A 23,713-nucleotide genomic window follows, 5' to 3' on the forward strand; every position below is an offset into this window, starting at 1 on the left:
GCGGAAGGAGGACTCAAAACGCAGCACTTATTCAGGTGTGAGGGTGATTTATTGATAATATCCAATATAAAGTGGGGATGGTAAAACAGAACTAAGGATGAACTAACTGGGAGAAACTACACAAAGAAATAGCAAACCTGAACATGAAGGGAGAACAGCAGGGAGAGCACGCAGGGGATTACACCAGGTATGAACACAGACGACGCGACGAGGAGCAGAGGAAATCACACACTATAAATACACAAAGAGACACTGGGAAATCACACACAGGTGGGGGAAACAGCTGGACCTGATTAACCTGACGAGACAGGGGAACACTAACACCAGGGACCAACAGAGGGAGCACAAACCCAGAACCCAGTGTCTAAAATCCCAAACACAAACCATCCCAAAACAGCCCAAGAATAATAACAATAAAGAACACAAACACAAAGTCACTGAGTCATGGTCGCAGGACCATGACACAAACTGCTCCCATTCAGATTGTCAGAGAATGTCTGTAAGATAAATACACTGTAGCTGTGGGACTGACAGGGTGCATGTATGTGTACCATGGAGCCTGGAGCTCAGTGGTTTCTGAAGCCTTTTTCCACTTGTACTTGAAGCTGTCTGCAGGCACAATGTCAATCATGACCACATAATTGGTAAAAAACTGGAGCCTGGTGCACTTATGCTGCAGCACAGAGATGATTGCAACAATCTGAAATGCAATATTCTGAAACCCTGAGACCTGGTGTTGATGCAACGTCAGCATGTCAACAGTATTCTTGGACAGTAGGAAGCATAATGAACTCCATCACATATGGCAATACCCAGAACACACCCACGTCCCAATATTTAGGATTTCAGAGTGTGATCGTAGGCTTGAAGCAACGACCTATGAGTGTGCATGGCCTAACGAGCCAGAGCTGTTTTGGCAGCTTAATGTATTAGAAAAATGTTTTTAAGAATAATAATAATGAGAATAGTAATAATAATAATGCCACCACCTTACCATGGTGGAGGGGTTTGTGTGACCCTATGAGTCCAGGACCTATGTTGTCAGGCTTTACCCTCTGGTAGGGTCTCTTAAGGCAAATTGGTTCTGGGTGAAGGGGGCAGACCAAAAACAATTCAGTTAACACTTACAAAAGAGGAATAAGCAAGAGCTACTGTATCCTGCCCAGGATAGGTTTACCAGGGCCCCAACTTGAAGCCAGGCCTGGGGAAGGAGCTCAACGGAGAGGACCTGGTGGCTGAAGCTTTCCCCATGGGGCCTGCTCTGCGATAGGCCGACCCCCTTCAGGAGACACCATAGGGTTTGGGTGCAATGTGTGTTGGGTGGCGGCCAACGGCAGAGGCCCTGGCAATCCAATCTATTGGGCTACTGGGACATGGAAGAAGCTTGAGCTGGTGTGTGAGGTTGAGAGATACTGGCTAATATAGTCAGGCTCGCCTCAACACACAGCTCTGACTCTTGAAGCAGTGTCACGGAGAGGGCCTGGACTCTGTAAAGTCTCGATTTACCCTCGGTGCGAGAAACTTTCAGTCCCTGTACACATTGGACACGCTGTTTTTTAGTCTGAAATTGCATGCTTCATGGCAACATATCAAAAGTTCTCATGATGCTAGGGTCATGTCCTCGGATTAAAACTCACAACTTTGAACATAAAGTACCACCTTTACATTTTTCTGACAAAATTTGAGATGGCTCTGATCAACCACCTTGAAGCTGTACCTGAAAGAGTAAGACATGTGTGATGCACCACGGACCCACACAGCGTTTTTTTATGTGTTGGGTTGTTACAGCTGTGGACCATATGGTCAGCTGCACGCTGGGAATACTTTCAGACGTGGCGCTGTGGAGCCTTTTTATATTCTCCAAATCCTCAAAAGACCTGATGCATGTGTAGAGTTTTACAGTATGTTTAGGCCCTTAGGAAGACCATGCATTTGCCTGAATATCAGTAATCAGAGCAGATACAGTAAGGCTTTCACAGAGTGCTCAGGTCTTAATCATTACCATCATATTTAAACTTTTATACAATGTTTTATTAACAAAAACAAAAAGATAATATATAGTTGTCACAGTGCTGATGTCGATGCAGTGCATGTTTACTGCATATGTACAGGTTTGTGAAACAGCAGGGTTCAGTTTCATACCAGAGAAACATTCCTCCTTGAATTAAGATTGGACAGAAATATTTGCTAACCTATGAAATATTGGATTAAGATGATGCAAAAAAACCAACAAAGAAAGAAAAACAAACACTTTACAACTACTCAGACAGCGATTATATAAATATTTATTTCTTTCAGCTCTGGTATATCCACAAGCATGCTAAACATGAAGTAATGAAGTTGTCCTAAATGTACAGAATCATAACACTTAGCCTTCAAACAGTCTCACATGTAGCTCATGTAGAGAATGACTTGTTGTACACAGAAAGAAGGAGCAAATAAAGACAACCAGCTGGGCTTTTGCTCAGCACTGGTGAAGCAGAGCTGCAGAACGTCTTTACAAAGACAAACAACATGAGAATTACATCTCTTCTTGTAATTCCTCATCCAACGACTCATTTTGCTGCACAAGCTTAAGAGGTTTGGATTCAACAGTCTGTTTAACATAGTAAAGGGCTTCCGTGTTAATATTCCCTGGTACATATGTGAGTTTGGACGTGGACACTCGAACATGAGCAGCTCCAGTGCAGATTAATGTGTTCCTCCAGTATGGAAGTGCTCACAGGCTGAGGAGGACGGCAGCAGGATGAAGAAAGAGCCGCAGACAGCGGCTTTCCTGAGAGACGCGGTTACATCCAGGTTTCCTGGACTGATTCACTGTTTGCAGCTGGACACTCATTCTACATGTATGAAGAATATCTATGAGCTATGTGGGGCGATATGAGCATATATAGAAAGGCAGCTGTGCATATTAAGTCCTAACCAGGTCAGACGAACAGCTCTAGTACAGGAAAAGCAGAGAACGCCCAGTCAACATAAAAATCCAGAGTTTCTGCTGTTAGTGACAGAGACCGTTATGAAGTCTGCAAAGAAAAGGAGATTTCTGCATTGATTATAACGGTGCGCTTTATTAGGCAGAGCCCACTACATGGACTGCATACTGTACCTTCAGTAGGCAGGTTATTGGATAAAACTAATGCAGTGTAATGTAAAAGCCCTGGAACACGGGCAGCTGAATTATATGGATGGCCTTTACATGATGATGAATGACAGAAACACTCTGTACAGTGCAGGTAAACAGTTTGAACGATCATAAAGGGAGGATTTGTTGCACGTTTGCATTTATGCATCGATGGAAATATCGTAACAGTGAGTGTAATATTCAATCCATAATATTTAAATAAAATCATAAATCAAACTTCATGTTCTTTGAGTGATTATTATGCAGGACAAAGTAAAATGCACAAACATAGATTTGACAAAGGAAAGAAAACCTGATCCAGTGTGTGCCAACACATGTTCTGCTTTCTCTAGAATACATTTCAAAATGTCCCCATCTCCCAGGGAGTAAATTTAAAAGCTTTGGAATCAGTTCAATGTTGGAAAAGGCTGCAATCGCACACTGCAGCTGTTGATGCATAAAGGGAACGCTGTTTCTGCGACGCTTTAAGTTGTATATTTCTGGGGACTGTGGCCGGCGCCGTTTTTAAAATATTCTCAGTCGTTTCTTTTGTTCGGATTCTTTGATTTTAAGTTTCTTTTATGGCGACGTGTCCACAGCTACATGTAATTTTCCTTTTTTCTCATATTTTTGTTGACGCCTCAGCAGGTCGAGACCTCTTCAAAGTAAAACTGGGCGGGGATGTAGAACGTGAAGGTGTGGCTCCTCGCTGCTTTCGTCACAATGGGTACAAAAGTCGAATGCATCAAGTTTAACGTGTTATACATGACATTGTCTTTTCCCAACAAATACAAATTCACATTAAGAAATCGAATAACAGATGTGCATTTGACACAGTACTCAGGACGTCCTGCCACACTGACTGACTGAGAGGTAAGATAGCTCCTGTACATATCAGCCACTAGTTACAGCTCACAAAACCATGAAAACACAATGTCAGCTGTAGACCAAATACACAAGACCATCTGAGTTCATACAGAATTTTCAAATTATACGTGTGTGTGTGTGTGTGTGTGTGTGTGTGTGTGTGTGTGTGTGTGTGTGTGTGTGTGTGTGTGTGTGTGTGCGCGCAACTGGTTAAGCCGCTGCAATCCGAAGTTTGTGATAACTGGCAGTCTTCTGCAGTTCTGTCGGGGAGTTGTGTCTCACTCCTCTTTGCACAATTCTTGTAATTCAGTCACACAGAACAGCTTCCGAGGATGAACCACCTTTTTAGGTCATGCCACAGTATCTCAACCAGATTCAGGTCTTGACTTTGACTCGGCCACTCCAAAGTCTTCATTTTGTGTTTCTTAACCCATTCAGAGGAGGACCTGCTGGTGTGCTTTGGATCATTGTCCTGCTGCAGAACCCAAATGTGCTTCAGCTCGAGGTCACAAACAGATAGTCGGACATTCTCCTTCAGGATGTTTTGGTCGTTGGCAGAATTCATGTTTGCATTTACCACAGCAAGTCTTCTGGTCCTGAGACAGCAAAACAGCCCAGACTGTCACACCAGCAGCACCATATATCACTGCTGGTATGATGTCCCATTTCTGAAATGCTGTGTTACTTTTACACCAGATGCAATGGGACACACACCTTCCAGAAAGTTCAACCTTTGTCTCGCCAGTCCACATTCCCACTCGCTTCATCACACAGGGCTGTGCAGGTTTGGATTTTTCCCCTCTTAATCACAAACACCTTCAGTTATACATTTAATTTACTTGTGTTATCTTTGTCTAATATTTAAATTTCTTGGATGAACTGTAAGAATGCAGATGCATGTAGACATGGTGTCAGCGAGATGGAAATCAACTGAAAAACAATGTGTACATAACACACAAGAGAAGTCGCTGAGCTGAGTTGTGTTCATATCAACATTACATCCATTTAAAAATGCTGAAATAAAAGCAAAGCCTGTTCTATCAGTGAGCTCATAAATGCTGAGCACGTATGGTTGCATATGTGTGTAATAAACAGTAAAGAAATATGTAAACAAAACGGGAAAAACCAAATGTAGTTTGGCTGTTTAGGGTATGTGTCCGATCTGCGCACTGGAACAATTAAACTGACGTGTAAATATTTGTACATACAGGTGCTGCTTTTAGAGCATGAAACGTCTCTGTGTCCAGGTTCATTTGTGGAATCTCTGCAGGTAGAGGGTGGAGTCGTCAAACAATGGGTTCTTCACCTCCATTTCCCCCGTCTGAAGGAGAAGAAAGAGACAGAGGGGAAGATCTTAGATTAACACACTTCCTGTCTTGGCCCTGGGAAGTTCAGTTATTGTTTAATGTCATCAGTTTATTCCTTAGTTTGCTTATGCTTCTCATATATCTTTGATCTTACTTTGCTCTTATTTTTTGTTTTGTGTTCCATCTTTTCCGTCTCATGACTCTAAGTCTTTGTTCTGACTCTGCAGAGTTCAGAAAGATTGAAAGAGCAGCTGAAAGGGTCGAGTGTTGCACAGAGAATCTCTGAGAAACCTTCCTGCTCTTCACACAGAAACAGCGTTGGAGACAATACAAACCCGGCCACAGTGAGTGCTGAATGAACCTTCTTCTGGATTACACGCTGTGTATTATGCAATCCATACATTATTAGTAAAACTACTGTTAAGACAGCTACATAAAAATGACATAATCTACATAATAATTTTTAAAATACTTATTAAAGGGTTTATTTATTCATTGTCATTATTCAGACAGTTCCTGTAGTTTCCCATAACTTTTGTGTGATTTATTCCTTAAATTCAGGTTGACGGGTATGACAATGATGATGATGATGATGGTGGTTTGATTGCACAATCCCAGGAAATGATACAGAAAATGTATAAAATCAGTATCAGCTGTAAATAATCTCCCATGTTCATATCTCAAAGTGTTGGCTGTGGGTGCTGTTTGCACAGTCGCTCATTAGGACCAGGTTGAACGCTAATAACTTCTAATTCTCTCTTACCTGTCAGCACATGGAGTTTTTACACCCACAGCTGCCTAACTAGCTAACTAGTTAAATACTGCAGGTTGGACACTTATTTGCAGGACATGCACCTGGATTCGGAGCGTCCCTTTCACAGCACAACATTTTTGAACCAGAGTCTTAACATCACTGTGTGAATGTGTGTGTGAATGGGTGGATGACTGGATATGTAAAGCGCTTTGGGGTCCTTAGGGACTAGTAAAGCGCTATATAAATACAGGCCATCACAAAAGCGATGCACTAAGATTAGCGGCAGACGACTTAAATAAGCAGATATGACTGTGATCGTTTCCACTGTGACTGATAACTTACTGGGAAAGTGTAAATGGTGAGAACTGCCGGTTGTGTCAGAGTTTACTGAATCCCTGAACCAATTTAAAAGATATAAATATACAGTGCAGCCAGCGTGTAAATGGATGCACCATCACACTGCTTTTGGATACACACCAACAGTTTTCCTAAATGCTGTTTAGCGGCGTTACTACTCATGGTTGCATCGTTCACATCACAGGCGGGGAATATCGTTACCGCCAAACATCAGCTGTAATCAGTCAGGAATCTGTCACACACTCACAACTGTCCTGTCGGTTCAGTGGCTGTATCTGTACCCACATTATGCCTTAATGTTATCCTTATTTCTTGTTGATGGATTCCACTGACTCAGCATTACACCATCACAATGACACAGTGGACACAGTTGAACTTTTACTGAATGTGGAGATAAGAATGCAGCGTTTACTCACTGGTGCAAGTCCAGGACACTCATACACGGTGAAATCTCCATCCTCATTCTCCTCATCTGTTGAGGCTGCAGAGTCAGGAACTTTAGGCTCAACCCTGTGTCTGCGGAGAACACACAAATATTCAGCAAGGATAACAGCGAGACAGGATAGAGATACACATGCCAAGGTAGGATGAACATGTCTGTGCAGGGAGGGTGACTCACTTTCTCAGGGAGAGCATCTGTTGCTTCTGGTGCTGGTAGTGGTACATTTGGGCACTGTGGGCCAGCTTCTTGTCCCCAAGCTGGAAGTAAACAAGGGGTAGAGGGGAGATGAGAAGGTTCCTTCCTGAACAAGTAACCATCACAGTAGTGGACATGCAAGAAAGAGTCTCAAGCCCGAAGAGTTGGACAGCAACCAGACGCTGACATGATTCACGCCTACCGGCTATAGAAGCTAACTGCACTCCAGAGTGTCCATGGATGAGACACACCTACAATAACTGAAGGCAGGACAGTCCTGATTCCAAGGACCCTCAGAAGGAACCAGTCCCGTCCAACTACTGGCCATAACTTGGCTCAGCACCACATGGAAGCTCCATCATAGCGGCTAAGATTAACAGGCACATGGCTCAATACATGAGTGGGTGCCAGGAAGGAACTGGCAGAAACACCAGAGGGACCAAACCTTAACTATGGGTTGACTACAAGTAATCCCCTCAGTGCCCCAAACATGGATCCTGGAATGCCTACAACTGCAGAAAGAACAGAACCTTAAGAATCTTCATCAGGAATTCGTTAGGAATGTGGCGTACAACACTAGAGGCCAAGCTTTAGCCAATAGCACAAGATTTACCAAGCTCAGGGGGCTTGGTAAATCTCCCACTACTGTTCTGTATGGGCCTCAGCCAGATCATTAACAAGACTGCCTATGGGTACCAACTACAGAATGGAGCAGTTGTTAACCACCTCCTGTACATGGATGACATCAAGCTGTATGGCAGGAGTGAACCAGACATCGACTCACTGATCACACCACTAGAATGTACAACAATGACGTGGGAATGTCATTCGAACTAGAGTATTATAGTCGGATGGTAACAAAGAGAGGAAAGGTAGACAGAACTGAGGGGATCGAACTACCAGAAAGCAACATATAGACATTGAGGACGGCTACTCAGGCAAATGGAAACCACGAAGAGGCCGCTAGGAAACCCTCTAACCACCAAATACCTGCAGAGGGTCAGACTCCTGAAGAGTCAGCTGAATGGGAAGAACATAACCTGGAAATCAACACCTACACCATCCTAGCTGTCAGATACTCTGCTGGAACTGGAATATTGTCAAGGTAGAAGGAATCGTGAAGAAAGAAGCATATATTTATAAAGATTTTTAAAGAACACCTTTATCATTCATCAGCAAAAAATGGGTCTGGATCATGACTTTGTCTTCCTACACAATCCAAAACGGAAGAAGAAACAAGTGGACATTCCTGACTGGCCTGCACAAAGATTTTACTTTAATCACACTGAACATCTGTGGGATTAAATGAAGATCACGATCCATAGCAGGAGAGTACCGAATCTAGAGGAGCTTGAGAGATTTGCCAAAGAAGAACGCACTGGGATCGTCTGTACTCCAAGATCCACTCGGTGTGTGTACTGTCAACTACCAGGGAGCAACAATACGATGGCAGACTCGAGACTGAACAATCTTAGAAGGAAAGGAGGAAGAAGAAGAAGAAGAAGAAGGGCAAGTGGACCTACAGCAGAGCACAGCAGCTTCCAGGAATAAGAACCAAAGGCAGACATCCACCAGGGAGTCTCTTTAACAGTGAACAAATCTGATGGTACTTTTCTGAATTCATAATTCCATCAGTTTTCCCCAATCCCTCCCAGAGCCTCCATCATGACTTTTTACAGATGCCCACAGAAGGTGCCTCTCCTGATCTCAGTATCTCTCACACACTGGTGATGACTTAAACCACAAGTGTTACATTGAGAGTCGTCATTTTAGAATTCACTGATTTTCAGCCTAGTTTTTATGTAGTTACTGTTACCTTACTGTTTTCTCCCTTATTTACATCATTAAAGCCAAGTGCAATATATTTGAGTTTTCGAGGCTTCTACATCATCAGTTTGCTGGATTTCTTTTAGAATAAATTTGATACATTGCAAAAAAAAGTCTGATGTAGCAAATATGATAAAAATATAAACTTCAAATAATTACAGCATTTTCCAAAAATTGAATTTTCCAGCGATTACTTCGATGTCGGACTTTGAAGGGTTAAGAGCTGCTTCTGGCGAACAATTCTTTCACCGGGGCCGTTTCTGACGAGGCTCCTGTGAGCAGCAGGTGGAAACTGAAGGGCCAAATATCTCAGATCCTGTGTTTCCTGTTTCTATACAGTTCATCAGGTTAAGATTTTTGTTTAAGGCGTTTCGGGTTTACATTGTGTACATTTATGCTCACTAAACAGCACTCAGATTATGAACTGCATGTGGAGCATTGGTGGTAGAGTTTAGATCCTTGCATCGCTCAGCATTGAAGGCAGTGGTGATCTGAGACAAATAAACACACTGAAAAGTATTTTCAGTGTGTTTTCTCCTAAACATTTAGTCACATCGTTTCCTCACCAAATTCTCGAATGCCTGAGCACTCATCAGTCCAGATGAAGGGTAGTCCACTTTCTGATTGATATGAACATATTTCTGAAACCTGTAACAATAAAACAAAATAAACACAACAAAACACACATAGTGAAACATTTGGAGCTGACTGAAAAGAGCTGATAAGTTGTATTATAACACATTAACAATGACAGTTAACGTTCAAAACACATTATCTCATGAATTTCACAACAAGAGGCAGCTCTTGACTCTGTTGTTCCCAGTATGGTTGGAACAGCTCAGCTCTCTGTGACTTACATGCAAACAAGCCACGAAGAAGACTTAAGAAACCACAGAGTACATCGCAGGTCTGAAAACTGTCTGTTTCAATATTTTGTTATCTTTCAGATTCATTTAAAAATAGATTTTTTTTCTCCATCAATCTTCACAGAACACGTCTCAGTGATAAGTATGTGTAGTGTGTCACCCAAATGACTCTCAGACCATAAAAACCTCCATCCTGTAGTGGTGTAATGAAAGGAAGACTGTCCACAGTTTCCAACAACGTACTCCCGGGAAACCTGGAACTGGCAGGGATGGGTAGACTAGTGAGGGAAAGTCAATTCAGAAAAATATAAAAATGTGTGCTTCTATGTGACTGCCTCTTCTAGAGTGCTTAGGATCTCAGAGTGGGGCAAAGTTTACAGCTAAAAACCCAAAAACACTGGGTTAAGGAAGTGTGTGTGTAAGCCTGGAGGGCTCAGTCGGTGTCTGAATCTAAAGGGAAGGAAAACACTTGAGTTTAAAGATTAAGACGTTTGGCAAATACTTTTGTCCGTACAGTTTCCTGTTCTCTCTCTGAGCACATTGAACAGCTCTGTTTCTTTGTCATCTCTTTTTAAGATTTATAAGAAAAACAATAAATTACATGGAAATACTGTAAATCAAATGGTTCCAATCAATTTAGCATCTCTAACAGAATGACTATAATGATGATGGATACGTCTACAGTGCAACTGCAGGCCATCCTGTCCACTCCTGAGAGGGATAGTGGGGACCTTTTGGTTTATGCAGCACCTTAGAGAGAAAATAATAAGCTTACCTGACCCAGCAAGCCAACGCTACCAGCAGTGCCAGGGAACCTGCCACAATGACGACGCTGCTCATGACTGAGAGGAGAAACCAACAGACAGCATGAATGATAGAAGTGTTTGCTGGTCTGCAGACATCAGAGTAAGACATGATCCTTTAGTGAAAGCTTGGAGAAATGAGGGAAGAGCTGAAAGGACAGCAGCTGAAAATAAATAGATGTGAGTGAGTCAGGCCTGTTTCCTGCAGCAGCACAGACAACAACATTGATAACAGTAATGCAGTGTGGCAGAACTAATCACAGCAACGTCTGAGTTCTGTCGTGTCCTGCATTAAACTCAGGTTCAGTCCCAAGATTTTAAAGTAGGCGGGGCTTAGATCTCGTTTGACTCGATACACATGCCATGATAACATCAGGACGAGTTATTGACAACTGTGTATTTGACAACCCATGAACTTGGCTGGAGGCTGAATTGTTGATTATGTGTGCTTGAGTGCATGTGCCTCCCACACCGTGCTTGAGTGCATGTGCCTCCCACACCGACCATAGCAAATCCAAGTCAGCATCTCTTTTGGGGAATTCTCATCATCCCCTCTGGTTTTACGTATTTTTGTCACATGATTATGTCTGTTGGTACCAATGACGCGTGCACTTGTTTGAAGATTTTATTGCAAATACTGTGCGTGTCCATTTTTGGTGTCCAGAGGGTGCAAAAATTAAAATCTGACACTGATACTAATGCAATCAAAGAGCTGTGTTGCTAATATTTGACATATCCAAGCCCCACCTGTGGCCCATCCCTTTAATGCTCAGTACATGGGAAATAATTAGGTTTTTTTCATGTGTTTTTTAATGAATAACTTATAATTCAAATCTAAATTGGCACTTAAATGATTAAAATCCTGAAAATGATTGCATATTTGATCATTTTGATGAGGTCTCACGTTGATAAAGTGATTTATTTAAAAAGTTATGTGTGAAGATTGTGGTTTTAATGCGGGTGTACATTTCTGCTACACACGATTCTAGAGGGAAGTCAGTTTGAGGAGGGGACAAGAACTATTTCTCTGGAGCTCTACTGGATGATGATGGTCCAACTGGATTAAGACTTTTACACCAGCAGTCACAACCGTTTTTGCTCCACGGACGGTATAATGTCAGACAATATTTTCATGGACACCTTTAAGGTGTCGCAGAGAAACACAACAAAATGACAACAACCAAGACAAAAACTGTGGTGTTTTGTAAATATAATAATAAACGTGTGATTGTGTAACTGTATCAGCAGCGTCCTCCTGAAATGCGCCAACAACATTGAGAGTAACGTCCTGCTGAGCCTCAGCTCTGCCAGCCCGGTACCAAACGACTCACGGACCGGTACCAGTCCATGGAACGGGGGTTGGGGACGCTGATTTACACCATGGCCTCTTGCAGCAGCACATAAACCCAAACTCGATTTCGTTTAATTAAACGGTACCTCCTGTAGTGTGTGTGTGTGTGTGTTAAGTACACACCACAGCACTCAGGACAATGTTGGTAGACTGAAATACAGCGAGATCAGGAGGAGGCGTCAGCTTTATCCATTTTACTGCACAATTACTTTTTTCACACATGTGGTGAAAAGTAGTTTTTAAGTTGAATCCTCACAGCGGCCTCTGTAAGGTGACGTCTTCTGTTCTATTATTCAAAACGACTCTATAGCTCTCTTGAAATTAAGCTGGGTCCTAACTCAAGGACAGAAAGACTTACTGATGAAGACATGGTCGTCAGGAGGGTAGCGGAGGATGATGGGACTGCTCAGAGCGGCAGTGTGGTTTCTAGGGGTGGGTGAAGCGATGCTAGTTAGCAGGACACTCTGAGTAGGAGGCTGTTCCACAGAAGATGCTCTGTGAGTGTAGCCATGCTCTTCAAACTGCTTGGATGTGATCTCCTGGGAGGATGGGGCTAATACCAGAAAGTAAAGAGTGTGGATTTATTACTTCATTAGGGAATTTTGTCACATAGCAAATATGGATAAGAAGAAGAGTGTAATACCTGAGCTGTAGGACTCGGGTCTCTGTTCCCTGATGATTGCAGAGAGAAAGTCAATCTCCTCATCGAGCTCAGGGTATGGGCTCACTTTATCTGGAGGAACACAACACCAGGATTCTTACCATCTTCATCTAAACATTTGTTTACTAAAGCTCAGGTCCACCACCGAGCAGTATCTTAGCTGTTCCTAGGACTGCGCTCTTCTGGACAGAGATCTCTGATTGGGGGTCACTGTACCAAGTACTCCAATTACCACTGGGACCAGTTACCTTCACCCACATCTTCTCCAGCTCTTCTCTGAGCCCTTGGTACATCTCCAGCTTCTCCTGTTCCTTCTTCCTGATGTTGCTGTCATTCAGTATCGCTGCATCGATCAGTACGGCCGTCTTCTTCTGTTTGTCTACCACCACTGTCATTTTGTCTGTCTGTATCTGGAATAGGATGATAGGTCGGCCATTCTCGACCACCCTGGGAGTGCATCTTTACACAGACTGCACATGGATCGGCCTCTCATGGATCAGGGTGCTGGACTTGGGGTGTGTATGTGTGTGAGTTTTGTGGTATGGATATTTACCCCATACCACAAAATCATCAGCTACTGCTCCGTGTTGTCTCCTACTTATACATCCAAGCACAGTATGGAGTAGGTGGTATGACCAGAGTTGTGCTGATGTACACAGGGTGAACAGCTTCACAGTTTTAATAGCACTGTTGTTTGCAGTTATAAGCTGCCTTTGCACCTCCTACACTCATATACACCAACACATGCACCCAACATATCACTCCCAACAGTGACGAGTGGGAGGAGCAATGGGCTCCTGCATCTTCGGTATGTTTGTATGTGTGCCGTGTGAGAGACATGCCAGTGCTCCAGGAGAGCTGACCTCTGGTTCTCTAGGGCTCTTGCCCTTTGACCATGAGGGCTCACTGAGTCTGAGGCCTCCCTCCTTCTGCTGGAGTGGTCACGCAGTTGTCATGGAGATGTATGGCTTTGAGTCTTCAGTACTGTTGGAGGGCTGCAGATGCTCTGGGTCTTCTGGGCCATTTTCCTGGGAGGCATCACCCTCATTATGAAGTATGTTTCATCACACACACACACACACAGTGAACATCCAGCAACAACGAGTTAGTTGAAACATGACAACATGGAACATGTGGAACTGCTTCTAAGGAAATTGTTAATCGGTTAAATGAGTTGTTTGCAGGCAGTCGTTGTGTTTCCAGTGCGGAGCTTCATTTGTCCAAACCGTCTGTACGCACTCACTTCTCCAACTCTACCAAAGAGGTGTGGCCATATTAATGAACAGAGAGACAAACGTCACAACTTGCAACAATATAACAGATCCAGAAGTTAGATTAATAATACTTCTTTAATCAATATATGCATGTATGTAGTACTAGTATTTATGGAACAAATGTTAATGACCCATCTTTGTTACATTGTTTTTCACCTCACTCTCTGGTCACTGACACCACACTTATAATACGGACTTCAACTTTCAACCCAGAAACTGCCAGGCTCAGTCCAGCAGTGAGTGAAAGAACCTGCACGTCTACACACAGTCTGAGTGACTTTGGTCTGTGCAGTGTTTGGTCATCATCCCACTCTCAGGGATTTCATCTCCTCTTCCTCAGCACACCACTCAAACTCTCGTTTAGTTAGCAGCTCCATTATGATGGATGTTACAGACACTCAGATTCCCTCTATCACCATCAGTGCACCAGTCACACCACCAATTAGGAACTGAAGATTTAATACTTTGTTACTGGAAAAACTGGTTTCAATGTTCAAAACCTGAGAAATTCTTCAGAATTGTATGAGGTCTACTAACACACAGTGAGTAAAGAAGAAACACCCAGTGCATCTATTGCAGCATAACTAAGGGAGGATTCAGGGTCACCTGGTCCAGCCCTAACTATATGCTTTAGCAAAAAGGAAAGTTTGAAGCCTAATCTTGAAAGTAGAGATAGTGTCTGTCTCCTGAATCCAAACTGGAAGCTGGTTCCACAGAGGAGGGGCCTGAAAACTGAAGGCTCTGCCTCCCATTCTACTTTTAAATACTCTAGGAACAACAAGTAGGCCTGCAGAGCGAGAGCGAAGTGCTCTAATAGGGTGATATGGTACTACAAGGTCATTAAGATAAGATGGGGCCTGATTATTTAAGACCTTGTATGTGAGGAGCAGGATTTTGAATTCTGGATTTAACAGGAAGTCAAAACAGGAGAAATCTGCTCTCTCTTTCTAGTCCCTGTCAGGACTCTTGCATTTTGGATTAGCTGAAGGCTTTTCAGGGAGTTTTTAGGACTTCCTGATAATAATGAATTACAGTCGTCCAGCCTGGAAGTAATAAATGCATGAACTAGTTTTTCAGCGTCACTCTGAGACAGGATATTTCTAATTTTAGAGATGTTGTGCAAATGGAAGAAAGCAGTCTTACATATTTGTTTAATATGTGCGTTGAAGGACATGTCCTGGTCAAACATGACTCCCATGACTTCTCACATATTTACTATATCTCAGGTTACCTGTTGGAAGATCTTGTACAAAAAGTTAATGCATGTTCTGCAGGAACTAATATGCACTAAAAGTTGGAATACAGAATCTAATTGCGTGAATACAGAACATTCTGGTCATCCTGTGAAAAGAGTCTGAGTAATATGAGGTAGGAGCACCTACCTTTAACAGAATGAGTGTGAGGAGCATGTCTCCTCTTGACCACGCAGCGTCCACGGGAGTTTTCCACCAGGGGGCGCAGACAAGGCCCACAGTGGGAGCTGCCAGGCCGGCAGAAGTGTCTTCCTGCCAGGGCACATTCTAAACTCCGAGGGCACAGAGGAGAACCTGTACATGAACATACGACACAGCACAGCACTATTTTTCAAAATACTCTGAAGTGAAGACGTCTCACGTTTCTATTTTCATTTTACACTTAGAATTTTTATTTTACTTTAATTACGTTTTTATTTCAGCATCTCAGTGGTCACATTTTGCTCCCTGGATTTACAGTGAAATCCTCTCTCAGGCCATTAGTGACAGAATCATTACAACAGCACACAATTCATTATGTATGTTTTAGATCTTAGACATGTGTTAACATGCCAACAGAGTGACGCCTCCTCTGTTGGTTAGCACCAGTATGGAGGCATAAAAACACATGATATTCTTCTCCAGCAGCTTGAATTTCTAACAAATATTCACTTAGTGGAAACAGAGAACAGCTACTCTGACAGACTTGTGACGGTAACTGAGCCGTGCTACATTACACTGAGTGTAAAAACAAAAAAAGACAGAAAGTCTCCTCAGACAAGCAGAGATCTGTAAGTGAAACCAACAAAGTGACACTGGACCCTCAATGGTACCAACTTGTCAAACAGGTGATTAAGCAGGACCGTCCTGAAGCATGTTTTATACACTTCTGAATGCTAATGAGGACCTTACAAAACGCTCATCTCATCGTGTTCAACAGAAAATGAAATTAGCAAATGAGCCCAAAAACGTGTCTTTTCCTGACAGACTTCTACAGAAACTACACGTCTGTTTGCAAATGAACAAGTTTCTGTCAGATCAGGAAACAAGCTGCTAACTTTTTTTCTTTATGCATCACAAACCCACACAGGAGCTGAACGAGCCGGGCTAAAGTACTCTGAGATATTCTATGTGCGAGGCTAAGCACTGTTTGTAGCATTTTAATAATATTTTTGAAAAAGTCTTTAAGGGACAAATATATCAAACAAGATATTCTCTTCAGTTTGGTGCTAATTTTCTAAATATTTATAAAAATATAAAGTACTGAGCAAAGTCTTAATGAAGCCCTTTCATCTCTTTGTGTATTCCTTCCAACTAACAATTAGCCTGATAAGTTTTAAGGGAGCTTTAAGCCAGTGGTGTCAGAGTCGTTTTACACTGTGGGCCACATACAGCCCACTTTGATCTTCAGTGAAAGAAGTCACATGTTTAACTGTTTTTCTATGAGATGAAGAAAAAGCTGCTGTGACAAATAAGGAAGTCTGCCAGCACAACTCTTTGGACTTAAACTGTAAGAGCTAAATGTATAAAATAGCTCATTGCCCAGACTGTCCAGTTGTTTGTTTTGTAGTTTAAAAAAGCCAGAAGAAATGTCTTTGATTTGAGACACAGCTAAGTGCTTTGCATGTTTGCATAATTTGTGAAAGTTGACATTTCTTTGGTGTCCAATAGCAGAAATTAGGCTTTCTCATCAGAGGTTTAGGGGAAAAACAGCAACATTGTACACAACTGTACAGTGGTGTGTAATGAACAAGCAGACAGATACAACAGATGTGGTGGTACAGCTTGTTAAACCAGATGTTCTGGTCTGTACCACTGCACTTCCTGTCTTTGGAACATCTGCCCAAGCAACAGCTCTCCAGGCTTTGGAATGTCGTTTTTATGGACACTGGCTGCTTTTTCAACCGTTTCAGTCTAATCTTTGCACCTGAACAAACAGTTTTTGTGTGTGTTAAGTCAGTTAACAGAGTTAATGGTGATGTATAAATTATTCAAGCATCAAAAAGCCAACTATGAAGGGCTGTTGTGTCTACACACACAGTTTAACATGTGTAAAACTAATTTTTGTATTAACAAGATGATTCCCAAATAGCCTTTAAAGATACACATAAAGTGTTTTATTTGTCATTTGTACACATACACTAGATGTGGGTACATAGAAAATACTGTGCAGAGCTGAGAGTCAGGGTCAGATAAACATAGGTAGAAAAAAAACATGTCAAGTAGTTTCAGAGAGCGCTGTGGTATGAGAAAACCTTTGTCATTTAGAGATGTATTGCATGTTGAAATGTGTATTGCACCAACTAAATTAGATTGTGCGTGTGTCTGTCCTTATTTTGTTTCTCCCATCAGTAATACTGTGGTAGGAAAGGAGCTGTTATGGAAGCGTGCTGTGTGCATATCATCAGACTCTGCTCGGCTCAGGCTGGATGTTCAGAGGAGGCTGTGACCTGGATGATAACCATCTCTGATGATAGAGTTGGTACCACAGGGACCCCCACAGCCGTGTGTCAGTCCACTCCTGTACCACCTCTTCACATAAGCACTTGTTTTACTTCAGTTATTTTCCACGATCAGAGTTCAGTTTATTCTTTATTTTAGTTAGTTGCGTTTTTCCTGAAATCTTACGCTTATTTCAGATGTTTTGTCTATGTTGAAGAGGTCATTCTCCTCTGTTTGGGCCGTGATGTTTTAGATGACGTGCCTGTAACTGGACTCCTCCGGCAGCTTTATGAGGCCCAGGATGCTCGTGTCATCAGCATACTCGATCCTGCCAGTGTCAAGCTAGGTGGCAACACAGTCATGGACGCACAGGGTGAAGAGTTTAGGGCTGAGACTGACGGTGAGCTCAGAGGAGACCCTGCCTCCCATCCTGAACACCTCTGCTCTGGAGGTTAGAAAGTCCAACTTTCCTGGTCTGATTGTGTTGAAGACAGAACTGTAATCCAGGAAAAGCGTAGGTTCTATTGCTATCCAGGTACAGCAGGCCAGCACATGAGTACCAGTGGCACCAGTGCACTTTCTGTCCTGGTATTAATAGCTCTCACTGTGACTAGGCTAGCCTTTAGCTGTCTGATGTAGGCAGATCTTAGCAGACATGTCACATGGTCAGATTTACCAAAGGCTTGGTTCAGTGCATGCCTTCCTGATGTTACTGTAACAGTTTTGGCGTGCTTTTTCAAACGTTCCAGTGATTACATTCTCCTAGAATGATGCGAACACTGTCCAAATGTGTGTTTTTGTGCTTACTGATCATGTGGTGCATCCTTTGCAGAGGTGGGAATGTACACAACACTCGAAATGTTACATTGCTGTCCTCTGGATAAATAAAAAGAATTGCACTTTAAAGTCAGGTATTCCATATCCACTAGCTTAACATTTGCCAGATCTTGGCATGGAGTCGCTTAAGTATTCTGAGGACATTGGATAAATAGATGGAAAAAAGTGGCAAGCCTAAACAGCTATCTGCAGCTGATGAACTATATCTGAATGTAACATTCTAGAGAAGTAGGAAAACAATCTGGCAAAGACATTACATAGCACCTGAGAGACACATCTGGGACTTCTGTTGATACATTTACTGTTTCAGAAAGGGCCTTAATGGAAGAGTGGATGTCCCACATAGTTCTGACTGTGTTGACTATTTGTCTGAGGTTCAGACGTCAGTGATGAATCCACAAACCTTCACACACCGTAGATGAAAATAACTAAGTGTGTTTCCTTAAAAGACAAAGGAACTTCAGATCTGTTTGCCAATAATATTGGTTTCTATTCCTGAATTCCGAGTCCCCAAAGATCGTTTAGACACTTAAACGATCTTGATTCAAGAGTTGGGAGTTCGCCTTGTAATCGGAAGGTTGCTGGTTCGAGTCCCGGCTTGGACAGTCTCGGTCGTTGTGTCCTTGGGCAAGACACTTCACCCGTTGCCTACTGGTGGTGGTCAGAGGGCCCGGTGGCGCCAGTGTCCGGCAGCCTCGCCTCTGTCAGTGCGCCCCAGGGTGGCTGTAGCTACAATGTAGCTGCCATCACCAGTGTGTGAATGTGTGTGTGAATGGATATGTAAAGCGCTTTGGGGTCCTTAGGGACTAGAAAAGCGCTATATAAATACAGGCCATTTACCATTTTTTTAATGTGCACCTGCAGACCAACAGGGATCAGAGAACAGCATCAACTGTTTCCTACCATAATAAACTTGGTGGGCCAGTCAGGGCAGCCTGCTGTATCTAGGCCAGATGGACAGACAGATGGTCAGCTTAACACTTACAACCATGATTTTAGGGTGGCATGGGGCTTCGTCAGTCACTGGCTAATTGATCCCAGGACTATACTCGGCACAAATGTTCCTGTATTACTATGCCAGTCAGTAATGTTATGGCTCTCCATGTATGCCATGCACCCTGCTGGATTGTCTCGCCTTTACACAGCCTGCACCTGGGGTCTTGCCTGGTGTGATAGACCCCAGCCTCTATGGATCTTGTGCTCAGAGCTTGTGCTGCCATGATTAGTGCCTCTGTGCTGTCTTTCAGTCCAGCCACTGGTAGGATTTCTCAGTATAACTTCTTCTGTCTGCCCGTGGGACATGCTGTGCAGGGACCAGCCCTTCCATGATGGTGCCGCTTGGTTATGAAGGGTATCTGACGACAGGCAGATTGTTTTTAGCATTCAGCTGACTTCTCGGGACTTGCCTGAGCCTCTGTCTGATCCTGGTTCTTCCCACTGTATCAGTTCCTAAGGACTTGTGTGACCGTGTGCAGGTGTTTGGTGTTGTGGCTTTCCTGGCCTGTTGGTTCCCATTTCCCTGTGGAATTCTTTGTATTCCTTGTAGCTGTACTCCTGTCTACAATCTCTCCTTCTGGTAGTGTAATCAGATTAGTCCTGACTACCTTCCCTCATTTACATAAATATGTATGTGAGTATGCGGCCATTTAATAATCACACACACATAGAAATAAACACATATAATAAAATGTGATGTGTTACAAATAAAACAGAAATATAATAAGAATTCTTCTGATAAAAATCTTACAAATCTCAAATGGGTAGTAAAGAAACAGCACACCAAAATATTTTAGGGTTTTTTAGAGGGATCAGCATACTTGGTGTATTTCCTCGTTACTGTAAGTCTTTAACTATAACAGCTTGCATCAAACTGGCATTGACCTAATTAAGCATTAACAGCTCCATGTGTAGAATGAGATTGGATCGCCATACTTTCTATAAAGTTGTGCAAAGGTAGTTCGCATTTTGTTTTCTGACTGTTACAGTTTGCTAAACATAACACAGTCTAGTGGATTTACACGTTATACCTAAAAAACAAACAAACAAAAACGAAGCTAAAATAAATCAGGCAATGAGAAGCAAATGAATACATTTCTATCATTTTTATTTCCAGTACAGCAAAAACATCCCTCTTTAGGAATATTAACTGCTACGGAGACTTCAACATTTACTTGAAAACCTTTAATTATTCAAAAATCACTTTTTAAATGCCCACTCATTAGGCAGAGTGCCCATATGTTACCCAAGCACATTGCACAGAAATAAGACAGCAGCTGTGGTCTCCATCACACAGCACGGTCCATAATCAGGTTGTGGTCGAACACCCCGAACAGGAGTCTAGATTTAGCTCATCAACAGTCATCGCTACGGGCCTGACGTGTCTAAACTGAAAGAACCGAGATTTTTAACAGTTCGTTCATCTGACAAACACTCGTTTGAACCTTTGTTTGAATAAAGATACTACATGATAAGAACACCAGCTGATCCCTGGCACGTTTTAGGCGTTCAGGTTGTTTGTGCATCCAGCAAGCGCTAATTTACAAATGGCCATTAATGCCCATAAAACCATTGTTGTCCATGAAGTATTAGACACAGTGGGCTACCACGGTGAACTGAGCGGCATGTTCTTTCACTGAACACACAGACTGTGATATGTTATGGATCAGTTCTGTATGTACCCCCATTCTGCCACACACAATAACTAAAGCACCAAATGTGGGTTAATCCACCACTGGAAACAGAAACAGCTGTTTTTTTAAATGATGTATATTGATTTTAAAAGCATCACAGATCTATAGATATGAGCTATAAAAGGAACTGGAACTTCAGACCTGTGTCATCAGCATGACTCTACGTGGCCGCTGACGTCTGTGACAGGGAGCTCTTCAGCTGTGACATCAGGAATGTGCTCCTGAGAACCTCCAGGCCACAGCAAACAAACTCTGTTTAGATAACAGATTTGCTAACAAATGCATGTGGAACAACACCTGGAAAACATATTCTTCCTCTTCGCTGCCTAATAGGATCTGTGCAGTTGTGCTCTTCCAGCCTGACACAACACCACACATCACAGGGTGAGAATACCCCAGAACTACTGTAGTACCACCCCCACTGTCTGCACTGCGCTGGCATGCATGCACTACAGCCCAGCAAACATATGTGCACATCTTAACCCTGGAAACGAAAGACTCAGTGACGACCAGCATGATGCAACCATTACAAGCTATGCTGTAGCGTCACCTTTAACTTCTTTTTCATACGGCAGCTGTTACTGACTCAGTGTCATCTGAGTCATCTTCAAATAAATCAGTATATGCAGGTAAAAACAGACAATCCCCGTTAGGATAAACACTTTGTCCCTGCAGGCTGACAACATCAAATCACTTTAGAGTGAAATCCCATAATATACACAGCAATATACACACTGAATGGAGCAAACAGTAACTGGCTTCATATATTCACTGGGCTAACATATGCCCATTAGATGTCATCCTCATAGACGGATTTCTGTAGAGAGCACCTCCACAATGAGAACTGTTCCCAGGGTGATGGTGCGCAGTGCCGGAGGCCCCGCGCGGTTTCATAAAGCCTCCAAATGCGTCTCCTTACCTGCCAGGCAGCTTCTCAGCGCCAAAAGGGCAACGAACACCACCGTGTGTCCGAGCAGACGAGCCCTCATCCTGGGCACAGACACCAGACGAAGGCGGAGGACGGGGAGATGGTGGCGGCACTGATCATTCCCCCATCCTCCGGTGTTTAGAGAGGAGAGGGACGCAAGAAGACAAAGCAATAACGAAAAACGGCGAAGACACGAGGATCAGCGAGTGTCGTCGGGACGCTGCTCTGCGTGTTTTCCGCAGGATGTCTGCATTTTCCTCCGGCCCTGCTCCTACCGGACAGCAGTCCCTGCTGCTGCTGCTGAGGCTCAGCTGTGGCAGAACGACGCCAGGCTATGACGCAAGCACGCTGCACGGCCTTCACCTGCCGCTGACATCAAACGCGTCTAAAGTCCGATATCACTTTATGCAGAATCACATGTTTTTATACTCATCGTCACAATGTTTGTGTGCAAAAAGAGAAACCCTTTAAATCCTTGTTAAACCGAGCCTGGAGCCTGATGTCACTCAGAGGGTCCAGCTGTTTGTCTTGAAATGGTAACTATATCTTTTTTCTTTTAAATAATTTCGAGTTTTATCTCAAAATGATATTGTTTTTTCTTAATGTGGCCCTACTACTCCTTTGTATGGTCTGTAGCTAACCTGGTGTAACCAGGCGAGCAATGTGCGATTGGACATGTGGGGCATTATGTCCACTCAACAAATTTCTTAAACCATCTCCGTCAAATACAAAGAAATAGAGGAAACACAGTCGACTTAATCTTTACACCCGGAGATCCGGTGGGAATGAAAGCAACAAGGAAATGCACAAACCGGAAACATGTGCTACACGGTTATTTTGATTTTTACTACACTGATCCCAGAAACATGTGGAAGGGTGGAAACACATCACTGGGTACAAAAGGAGGGACGTGGACTGAACACACGCTCTGCTCGAGTCATCTTACTCCACCCACAACACCAAGTCTCCACTCTCGCTGCTCTCAGGGGGCCTGCCAGGACACCGCAGAGGATCATCTCCACGAAGAGTTCATGAAGTTAGTGCCATAAGGTGTCCTCTGCACTTGGTTTATATATTATTATTATTATTATTATTATTATTATTATTATTATTATTAATTTTTTAAATTATTATTATTATTTTTATTATTATTATTATTATTATTTATTATTATTTTTATTATTATTAGTAATTTTTATTATTATTATTATTATTATTATTATTAATTTTTTAAATTATTATTATTATTTTTATCACTTTTATCATTATCACTTATGATTCAGTTGATAATCAGGTTATGTGCGGTCTAACACCCCGATGATGCTGATCACCATCATTACATTCATGCAAATGAACTTCATGCTGTGTGGTCACATGTTGGTGCATGTTGGAGGTGTTTGCCCTCTTTGTTGTGATCAGTGTTGGAGTCATTACTCAGAAAAAAGTAATGCATTACTCAGAAGACCTTTGTTAAAAGTCATGGTTCTTAAAACCAAAAATGACTGGATTACTTCCTGCTCCCTGATATCTGCATCAATGTTCCCGACCTGGCTGCCCATATTTCCAGGGACTCCTCCCATGGTCTTTCGCCTGCATTTGAGCAGCTGTCACGACCAAGAGGAGGAGAACGACCTATGTTCCTCAGAAAGGAAGATGATGATGAAGATGATGAGCAGGAGACATCATCTGAAGATTGAGTCGTAGGCCTCCACAGTTAGAAACTGCAGCAAGTAACAACAAAGGAGCCAGCACCACCTGC

General features: G+C 42.8%; 1 protein-coding gene across 1 annotated transcript; it reads right to left on the reverse strand.

The window, feature by feature from the left end:
- Positions 1-4,555: 4,555 nt before the first annotated feature.
- On the reverse strand, positions 4,556-22,444 carry npdc1b (neural proliferation, differentiation and control, 1b). Its single transcript, XM_026188016.1, has 9 exons — positions 21,946-22,444; positions 15,208-15,372; positions 12,534-12,623; positions 12,249-12,443; positions 10,512-10,578; positions 9,437-9,518; positions 7,026-7,105; positions 6,823-6,922; positions 4,556-5,309 (listed from the first exon to the last, which is right to left on the reverse strand). The coding sequence occupies exons 1-9, from the start codon at positions 22,013-22,015 to the stop codon at positions 5,238-5,240; spliced, it is 921 nt and encodes a 306-aa protein (XP_026043801.1). The 5' UTR covers positions 22,016-22,444; the 3' UTR covers positions 4,556-5,237.
- Between the last annotated feature and the right edge of the window lie 1,269 nt (positions 22,445-23,713).

The sequence above is a fragment of the Astatotilapia calliptera genome, chromosome 12, assembly GCF_900246225.1.
Source record: "Astatotilapia calliptera chromosome 12, fAstCal1.2, whole genome shotgun sequence".
Lineage (NCBI taxonomy): Eukaryota > Metazoa > Chordata > Actinopteri > Cichliformes > Cichlidae > Astatotilapia > Astatotilapia calliptera.

What these genes read in the sequence shown, in the direction of transcription:
- npdc1b (XM_026188016.1), bottom strand. Translation starts at nt 22,015, where the DNA reads ATGAGGGCTCGTCTGCTCGGACACACGGTGGTGTTCGTTGCCCTTTTG. An exon ending in TCACACTCATTCTGTTAAAG is followed by an intron (nt 12,624 to 15,207) that starts GTAGGTGCTCCT and finishes GTGTTCCTCCAG; the next exon opens with ATAAAGTGAGCCCATACCCT. An exon ending in CTCAGGCATTCGAGAATTTG is followed by an intron (nt 7,106 to 9,436) that starts GTGAGGAAACGA and finishes GTTTACTTCCAG; the next exon opens with CTTGGGGACAAGAAGCTGGC.